Source organism: Pygoscelis adeliae, unplaced genomic scaffold (genome assembly GCF_000699105.1).
Source record: "Pygoscelis adeliae isolate BGI_AS28 unplaced genomic scaffold, ASM69910v1 Scaffold286, whole genome shotgun sequence".
Classification (NCBI taxonomy): Eukaryota; Metazoa; Chordata; class Aves; order Sphenisciformes; family Spheniscidae; genus Pygoscelis; species Pygoscelis adeliae.
Genome location: NW_008825076.1, coordinates 8,479,139 through 8,489,057, shown reverse-complemented (window position 1 = coordinate 8,489,057; position 9,919 = coordinate 8,479,139). Strand labels below are relative to the sequence as shown.

General features: G+C 39.6%; 1 protein-coding gene across 3 annotated transcripts; it reads right to left on the bottom strand.

The window, feature by feature from the left end:
• Positions 1-2,588: 2,588 nt before the first annotated feature.
• On the bottom strand, positions 2,589-8,958 carry GID8 (GID complex subunit 8). 3 transcript variants are annotated; one of them, XM_009326805.1, is made up of 5 exons: positions 8,834-8,958; positions 7,455-7,651; positions 6,743-6,940; positions 6,238-6,407; positions 2,589-3,050 (listed from the first exon to the last, which is right to left on the bottom strand). In XM_009326805.1, the coding sequence occupies exons 1-5, from the start codon at positions 8,949-8,951 to the stop codon at positions 2,924-2,926; spliced, it is 810 nt and encodes a 269-aa protein (XP_009325080.1). In that variant the 5' UTR covers positions 8,952-8,958; the 3' UTR covers positions 2,589-2,923. The 3 variants fall into 3 exon arrangements, with proteins under 3 accessions (XP_009325080.1, XP_009325082.1, XP_009325081.1); XM_009326807.1 differs by having other exon boundaries at positions 2,984-3,050; positions 6,231-6,407; XM_009326806.1 differs by lacking the exon at positions 2,589-3,050 and having other exon boundaries at positions 3,408-6,407.
• Between the last annotated feature and the right edge of the window lie 961 nt (positions 8,959-9,919).

Genomic DNA, 9,919 nt, shown 5'->3' with positions numbered 1-9,919 from the left:
TAAGGATTAGAACTGAACGTGATATTCCCATCCAAAGAATTTAAGGAAAACATAAATAGGAATCAGTATTGTTACAGCTTGATTTGACTCTCCTGGATAGAGCTGTTGCCTTGCTGTAAGTATCCCAGAGAGATAATCAGACTCCTTTATGGAAATAGATAATTAAAATGATGGTTATCTCAGTCCAAAACAAGATTAGTTGTGTCTCGCTTCAGGAATATGAATGAGCAGGCGGAGGAGCTTTGTTAAGACATTGTTCAGGTGATTCTGTGACCGACAGCAGCTTGGATGCAGGCACGGCAAAACCTCAGGTCAGCAAAGGATGGAGGAGCTCCCGCACAGCCCGACCAAGGTCGTAGATGGCCCTCAGGAAAGGTACCGGAGCTTCTGGGCTGCACCAAAAAGTGCAAGGCGCAGGTGCAGGGCAGGCATCTCCACTCCACTACTCAAGCGGCCAGCAGCCTGTAAATGCTCATTAAAATTAAGCCTGTAGCAGACTAATGTTTAGCTAACTCACCCATCCTCCTAACAGAAATACTTTGCAGGTCCCTGAAGAGCAGTTAGCTACTTAAATCAGGAGGGGCAACAGTATTATTGAGCTGAACCTCAGACAGTGAAATCGCAAAAGGTTCTTCACGCACCATGGAGACAACTCCACAAGGAGGAGGTCGCCAGGGCTGACAAAGCTAAAATCATAAAATCATACTTTGTCCTTTGCTTCAGCATTCCTTTCTCAGGGGAAAGAGATCTCCCCCAAAAGGCCCGTGGCACAGTCACACACGGTCACATAGACCTGCTACCAACAGAGAAAGCAAACAATACAAGCAGCTTTGGCACAAGTGGAAACTGAAGGGAACCATGTGTAGTAACCACAGGCTTAGCCCTTCATCCAGTTGTAGGCTTTCCTTCTGTTATTTGGACAGGAAACTGGAAACTATAAAGAATTTTTATTCACTCTGCTACTGTGCCCGTTTCCAGAAGAAGGACCACTGTTCAATGTTTTGGTTTTTTTTAAATAGCATGTATGTTTGGAGATAAGTTAATTCGAGGCAGGAGGGGAGATGAGTGCTGATGTAACTAAAGAAGTGAAACGCACGTAGCAAGCTCAGAAAAGAACTGAAGAGGTCTTGGGCATGCTACAGTAATCACAGATACAGAATACTTACTAACTCGTACCCGTGTGGGGGTTAATACAAGTCTCACTGCTGTGGGATGCAAGCACCTCCAACACAGACGCTGCAACACTGGCTACTAACCTACTAAAATGATGATTCAATTTGGAAATTAAGCACGCCGCACAAAGTTGTCTTTATTCGTTGTCCTCTCCTTGTACTGCTCAGCATCACCTCTTCAATGAATAGCTTCTTTGACTAATTTGCTTCTCACGTAAGCAGCTAGTTTCACTGTCAGACATAGCTGCAGTTAAAAAAAAGTGTTTAACATCCATCACATGCACATAAAGTTTAAAAAGTAAAAACACAGACATCGTTCCTCTTACTGCTGCATAATTTTCTAGAAACAAACCTCCCACCAAGCTGATTAAATGGCAAATGGAATCAGTTCAGAAGACAGGTGCTGACTAAAGAAAATCATCTTATGCAAGAACACAATCTCCTCTCGTTTTTCCTGTGTTCAGCTTAATCTGTCAAGATTAAACCAAACAAAAGATTATTGGGTTAATATCTGAGCTGACATTTACTATCGCTGAAGTTTATCCAGACAATGGTTGTATTATTTGAAGATTTTGTGAAGTTAAGCACAGATCAAGACCAAATCCTGAAGGGGTGTGAAAGGAGTTGTTGTCTTCCGAAAGGACAGTCCAACTGCAGCTTGAAAGCTCCCTGCCTACCAAGAGCAGTTTCAACACAACTTGTCCACAGTCTGAAGAAAACGAACGTGGTTTCTAGTGCTAAATAATGCAAAACTTTGCAAAACTGCTGCAGACAGCAACACGCTGAAAAATAAGCAAATGATCAGAGAAGTTGCAAGTTGAGACTGCTTTTAAGTGAACGGCAACTCCCGCACAGAAATTAATCCAGGTGGGAATAAGGTAGCAGCATATTGTTGGAATCCCCATTTAACAGGAGGAGCATGACAGAGAACGCACAGGGCTTTCTGGTTCTGAGGTACCCGATCGTACCAACGTGCAGCCCACCGGTACTTTGGCCAAACTTGTCCTTAATGTAATTATATGAAGGCAGGAGGGAAGAGGAAAAGAATAAAAATAGTTGAGAAATACAACTCCTTTTGAGGGTGCCATCATAAAGTTTGTGTTTTGTCTCTGCACAGCTGAGCACGTAAAGAGAACTAGCTGACGAGCAGGGCTGGGGACACTGTTGCTCATGCAAGTTATAAGCCCTACTCGTCCCTTTTCATTAAGAACGTTATAGCAGAAACAAATACTGACCGGTGACGTCGATTCTGGATGGAAGAGGTCAGAACCTGCCTCAGCTTGCTGTAGCCTAAAGGCAGATTTAGGGCAAAATATGACTCCATATCCTTTTGTATTCTTTGAAGTATCTCAAGGATGATTTCAGCTGCTGTTGACAGCAGGAGGCCCCGTTACCCGTGAAGATAAGACACAGGGATCACGCTCCAACTCAATTTAATAAGCCTCGTAACGAACTTGGACAGAAAGTGGTTTGAAATAAGTCGAGCAACACTCATCTACTAGTCAAGGATTTTTTTAAGTAATGCTTTTAAGCTTAAGCATACAAAGCATAAAATTTACAAATTAAAAACAATAAAATCATCTTAGAATAATGTAATGGCTTCCCCTGTATGTACAAGGAGCGGAAAGGAGACAGAATTCTTTCCAGGTAATTTCACACATCCTAAATGCTACATAAGTGCTCTCCACATTCATTTCAATTTTTCTTTTAATGTGGGTGGAAGGAGCTGAAGGTGTTTCAATGAAATAATCTTAAGGAGAGAGCGGTACTTCACCTGGTTTCAAGCGGTACATGTTTGCCTCTTCAAAAGTCTTGAGAGGAAATGCTTTACTTGAAATTCTGCTGTTAGTTTCTGTGCAGCGGCCTCTGTTTTTCCAGCTATATAAAATTAAACAGTTCAGTAAGTATTTCTCAGAAAGTACCACCAGTACTTCATCTTCACGGCAACCCGTCACCCACCCCCCTTCACAAATGACTCCGTCGTACAACAGAAGCAACCACAGTTTAGCTTAGATTTGACAGGCAGAAAAGACGACAGTTATTAGTAGGAAGGTGACAGGTTTTGGGAAAGGAGAGAGATTTGTAGCCTAATCAAAACACACTCGATACACAGCCGTTCTGCAGAAGCATATAAGACAGGATATTTTACAACCCAACTTCTTCATGTCCGTAGCATTAATGAAAAAAAAATCTTATTTGCTTCCAAGAAAGGAAAGGCTGGGGGAGGAATGAGTGTAGTGTACCATGTTTAATTACCAGATTTGTTTGCCACCGTCGAGTTTGGAACAAATCTTCTTACAAAAGTTATTTTCATACTGTTCTAAATTAAGTGGAACAAAATACGTATTTTTACACTAAAGCAAACTGATCAAAGTGGCATTTAATAATATGTTAAAGTGGTTATCTAACAAAAATGGGTTAACAAAATCCCATTCATTAGTAGTCACCAAAGAAGACATTTCTCATGCATATGACAAAAGTTCATTCGTGTACTGAGAGGTCTGTTTACTGTGTACAATATTTCCATAAATTATAGCATGTTTCACAGCCCCTACCATTCAAGAATATTTCAAACAGATTATATATTATATTTGTATATGCAAACTATTTTATATACACTAATATAAAGATCCTTAGAAGTACCATTATCACTACCTTTATGCTTTCTCTAAAATGCATAGCTTTCGAATATTTTCTTGCAGTTACCAAAAACTTTACAGATTAAAGCTGCTTATCAATGTGGCATGTTCATAAAAACAAAGTGAAATAGTTCTATACTAATTTTATATTAAACCCCTTAAAAAACATGTTTATTTTTTAATGGAAAAAAAAACAAGCTAGTGAAAATTCAAGTAATCTATGCTCAATCTTTGCGCAAATACTATATGAAATTAATGTAGCGTTCTAGAAGTACAGTGAACTTCTCAACCAGGACTGTAATGCTGCATTTCTCATGGAGAAAAATGCTAGTCATGCCACAAAAACGCACCACTTTCCATTTCATCCGGGAGAAGCTTTAGATGAGATTTAACAACACGAGTGTCAGAACAGAGGAAAAGCTGATCAGTTATATAGGAAGAAATTAGAGCTATTCCAGTTTTGTTTCTGCAGTTTGTTATTAAACAAAGTTACATTAACCATACAGTTTCTCACAAACTAAAAGTTATACATGGTTTTCAGACATCAACCGACTGGAAAAGGCAAAAAAAAAAAAAATCTGAAGAAGAAAAAACACCAAACAAAAAAACGCAACAACCCACAACTGTTAAAAGTTTGGTGTTAGAATAACCAGCCTGGGTGAAGGAAAGCCAGACCGCTGTTGTAGTTGGGGGGCTACCGATAGCTTGTTTGTTATGTATAAACTTTAAGACCTCCATACCACGAACGCCTCAAAGTGGAGAACAGAATGATCAGTAATAAATGGGAACAAATCATTTTGTTACATCCGTCATCTAGCTTAACCTTGGCGCTCCGCATCTCGTAGCTGCTTAACAAACAATGGCTTCCCCCCACAAAAAATAGCTACACAAGTAAACAGTGTTCACAGTAATGCAATCAGTAACAGGTTTTGTTAGTTTCCATAGGTCAGGTGTATCTGCAAAGCTTTATACAGTTTAATGCGTAAGTATTCCAGTAAAATTAAGTGAAAACTAAGTTTCGTTCTACAGGGTAATATCTACCATACAAGACTAGATTATGTACAGTATGGGACTGGTGTGACAACTGCCAGTGTCTCATGATGTTAAGCTATTTCACCCATCGGCTCGGTCTTTGTTCAGCAAATCTGTAATAACTTGATATACGGACCTAAAAATCTAGAGATCGATTTGGCAATATTAGTGCTTACTACCACTGGATATATACCAGTGTTCAGTGCTGCCAAATTAAGTCGACCAGAACATCCCATACCCAGAAGATTACAATTTGTTGACTTGAAAGTCTGGACTTCACATGTAAAACGTTAAAACTATAATCCTAACTGGAGTGAGGACAGTCAGTAAACAAATGCAGGTGAAGATGAACTGCATCTCTTCAGAAAGGTATGGAAGAATTGAGAAAATGGGAATTTCGGTTTTTAGACAGCCCTGCTCTGCTCAGCTGAAGGCAGAAAAACAGCCCAAGTAGCTCTAAAACTACAATTCTTATTCCGCAAGCATAAAGGCAGATCCTGCACAAGATGATGCCTCAGAGGCTTCAACGACCATCTCTCCCCCCCACCTAATTTCCTAACACAAGCATGTCTTTCAGCTTACAAACATCCAGTGGCCTACAAAGCTTTAGTAGAATCACTGCAGTGTCTACAGCTGCAATTTTAATATAGGGGGGAAAGGCCCCTGTTAACAAAAACCCTCAAATGCCTCTGGGGGCCATTTTGGTCATTTGTGGAAATTAAGAAAAAAAAACCAACTTATTTCCAACAATACTCCTCCTGAAAAGATGGGTCACTGATCCATTATGAACATAGCTCTCACCATATAAAGCACCAAAAAGTCAGAAACAAGGAAAAAAAAAAAAAAAAGTCCTTAAATTATGATTTACAAGTTTGTACACTATTTCCTACGCAAAAGGTTGACCTTACTGCAAAGTTTATAGATGAAAACTTGACCAGTTACTTTTAAGGGGAATGTATATCTGGCTATAACTTAAAGGTAGAAAATATTCACTGTTCTATATACACCTTTCAAACAGGAGACAGTTAAACTTAACTGAATAGTTGCCAATATAACTCCGTATTAACTCACCGGCCACTAAACTAGGCATCAGTAGCCAATTAGAAAGCTTGAGTTCTGTACTTTTAAAAATGCTATTTTTCCTGTCCTGTTTAATTGTTTTTTTAAAAATGTATTATAGTGCATAGCCTAAGTCAGACTTTCAAAGAGATACAGCGCCTTTCAATGCAGTTTTTGCAGCATTTAAAAGGGACTTTTCTCCCTTCAAATTAGATGTTCATTGAAAAATCTGAATTGAGTGCTGTACTGTAGTAAAAATATTTCAGTCACAGACTGATATAAATGTATACTGTGCAGTACTAAGATTGTTTGATGTCCATCTGCACACATTTTACTTGGGTTCTTCAATCGTCCCCTTGCTGAGGTCTGTCATTTTGGGATATTTCACTTTCTTCTGGTCCAGCTCATTCTGAGCCCACAGTAGTAGTTTCAGTAACTTTGCCAACTTGGGTGTTGATTCACGATTTTCATAGTCTAGAACAGCTTGATTCACCTCACTCCATACCTGGAAAAGAAATACTGGAGTTCAGTAATAGTTTTCCTATGATTAACACTGCTAATGTCGCACAGACATTGAAAAGAGCACACCTAGTGCGCTAATTCCTCAGAACACGGTCAGGAGAAAGCTCCATAGACTACGAGCCTGGGGAAAACAAGGAAGAAAGCCAAGTACTTGAATACATTAACACCATTTTTTTTTTTTTAAATCTTGCTTGAGAAATACTGCTGTTCTTTTGCATACCACTATATACATTTTTTCTAAACAATTCAAAAATATTTGGACATCATTTTCACCACATACAAATAAAAGACATCAATTTCCTTTTGAGAAAGGATTACCTTCTGTCGCTGCATCATGTTAAGCAAGTCTCCAAATGGTGATTCTTCAGGATTATCAAAGGCAAGCAAGGCCAGCGTACGCTCCATTTCTGTCAGGCATTCCCTGCTCTCCTCGCCTTGTTCTGCTAATTGGGTCTGAGCAAATTCCAGAGCTGCTTCTGTCTCACGCTGCCGAATCAGTTCAATCAAATGCTGCTGCTACATGCAAAAGACAGAGCAATATTAGCTAAACACGTTAACAAATCTTCAGTATTTCAAGACTGTGATCTTCAGACGTTAGTGTGTAATTTGAGACAAACACTAATCCATAATTTGACAGTTTGAGGTCGATCCTTCTCAATGTGTGAGACAAGGAGCACCAGACTTGTCTCCAAAGCTACTGAAAAAGGTAACCTGACGCTTTTGAGTAACAGGTTTTGCAAAGATGTGTTACCAAAGGAACTACTAGAAATTCAGACTGACAGCAATTGGAAGTTGGTAAGTCACAGGCCACTGCTGCTGTTTTAAGTTTTCACGTTACTGATTGTCTATGATGGTTCCTGCACCATGCCACAAAGTTTCCGGTTGCTACAAAATGATGCCAAGAACAAACACCTGAAATTGCATCCATGTCCAGTCACAAACCTCCCAACATACTCGTAAAATCTGCACTACTCTTCCCACTCTCTCAGCAACCTCTGAAACAAAGATAAAGTTTGCCACCTGTCCTTACCTGCAAATGAAAGTAAAGATATCTGTTTGTATCTAACAATTCTGGATGAAGGCTGTTTATTAACGCAATGGCTTCTTGAATCTGTCCTTTCAATATCATTTCTCGAATTTTTATTCTTTCATCGAGAGTCTCTAAATCAACACTGGGTTCAATTCCAGACTCCATTCGAAATTTCTCTGCTGCTTCTTTAAAGCCCTCTGAAATAGAAACATTTTACCTCTGAGATTTATTTTATGAAACACTTTAAAAAAAAAAAATCAGCTTAAACGAAAAGATTTGAGTACTGCTTGTGCATTTTGGGGGTTTAAAGATTACGTCTGAACTTCTGAAAAATTCTTACCTATTTAAATAGGCATTTATCCAACAGGCATCTAACAGTACATGCTTAATTCATTCTTGACTCAAGTGCCTTCATTCTCTACGGATGCATGCAACGTGTAGTCCGATACCTCTTAACGTGAAAGCTTGTTTTATACTTAAATAGAACAGTGTACTTATTCCAAAATGGGATTTTCAAAATCACATTTTCAAAATTTGGGTGGTTTTGTTTCTCCCTCCAGCCCCCAAATCTGTTTACACAGACCTAGCAGTTTTACTGAGAAGAAATAGAAAATGAATTTTGCTTTTTCGTACTAACACTACATTTTTTTTTTAAGTTGTAACATTTTAAATCCTAAGTCATGCTTTCATACACACAGAAATGATTTACTCCACTAAGATGCTCTTCCTTCATCCCAGAGGCTTCACCTACACACCAGTGTAAACAGGGGTGTAGATCGGATACAAATACCTCCGCCCTAGTATAGCTTACCGTGATGGTATGCATCATAATTGCTAGGGACAATTTCCGAGGGTTTTTGATTGTTCTAAGTATAAAGTTAGGCTATATGCTGAAGGGGTTAATATTTTTGGTCTCAAACTATTTCGACAACAGTGCCCTTTTAGAGTTTATCTTTCTAGCCAGTTTAAACTCGCTTCTGATAGTTGTTCTGCGCAGTTTTCAGAGTGCTATTTAACAACTGCAACATATCTTGAACTCTGTTTTAATGGCACAAAAAAGGACACCATAGGGAAGTGGGTCATGTTTGTTAACAGCATTCCAGAAAATACTTTCTTTTCTGTATCTTTTAGCAGAAGAGTTAAGGTTAATAAACATCACTTCAATTGCGTAACTGCTCGGTCTCTGAATCTTAGACAGTTTCCACTTAAGAGAACACAAGAGCTGTTGCACGTTCCTAAGAGAACCCAACGGCAAACACCGAATCCTTAAAGCCCTTGATTTCACTCCATCTAGTAGCATATTCTAGCCAAAACTGTCTGTCTTGATAACATAAGCGACACGCATTCAAGAGCCTGCTAGCATTACCACTCATTTTTACCTGTAACAAGGTAGTTCATGATAAGGCGGTTCATGTCTGCTCTCTGGATATGCAAGTTATTAAGTTTTTCCATCCATTCATCTTTCGTGATTTCATCAGGTTTTTCTGCATAACTCATCCTGGACTCTTACTACATGAAAAAAAGAAAAGCAAAGCATCTCATTTAACATGATTCAAGAAGAAGTAAGTTTAATGTGTGTAAGCACTGTGTTACTACCATCTTTACCTCTTTTTAATGAGATCTTCTAAATTAATAGTCCAAAATAGACCCTTTTACCTCAAACCACAATTTTACATTTTTCTCCTCCTCGTTCCTGCGCTCTTTCACATCTACTAGCCAGTCTCTAAAGCTGCTTTCATCAATCGTCAGAATAAAAAATTCAAATACCATCTTCTTGTACTTACTTTTATATCCACTCCAAATAAATCTTGTTCACATGTTACACAGGACACGCAGCATCACAGTGTGAAACAAGCGACTCAGACTTTGACAGCTAGCCAGAAAAATTGTAACAAGCCTTTAAAGCAAAGCCTACGTAAACAATATTTGCTTCAAAGCTTTCACCAAAACTTAAGACAGGACAGCTACACATATTGTATAGCTACAAAACTGTACACGATACGTTATCCAATGCACAACTAAAAGACTTACACTAGCTTAGCTTCTTTGTCCCCAAAAGTACTCCTGTCAACACTACTAAAATCTTATCTCCTACTATTTTTCTCGACTATATTTTTTTCAGATTTGGAAGCAAAGCGCTTTTCTAAAATTTAGGCCGGCATTTAATCGTTTCTACCTTCAAGTCACGATCACAGGGACAGGGAAAGGGGGAGGAGAGGCGGCAACAACAACAGCAACAGGCACCGCCGCCCCTCTCGGACAAACACGAGCGGCAGCGCGCCTTCTCATCACCGGCCCATTTCCAACAGGTTTTTCTTCCTCTAAACTATCGCCAAAGCCACACCGACCCCAGGAAAGTTGGACAGCGGGAAGCAGGATCGGCCCGGGGCCGGCTGAGGGGCCGATCGGTCCCCGGCCCCGCACTCACGCCGCTCCCAACCGCGCGGCGGGGGAACGGGGCTCCC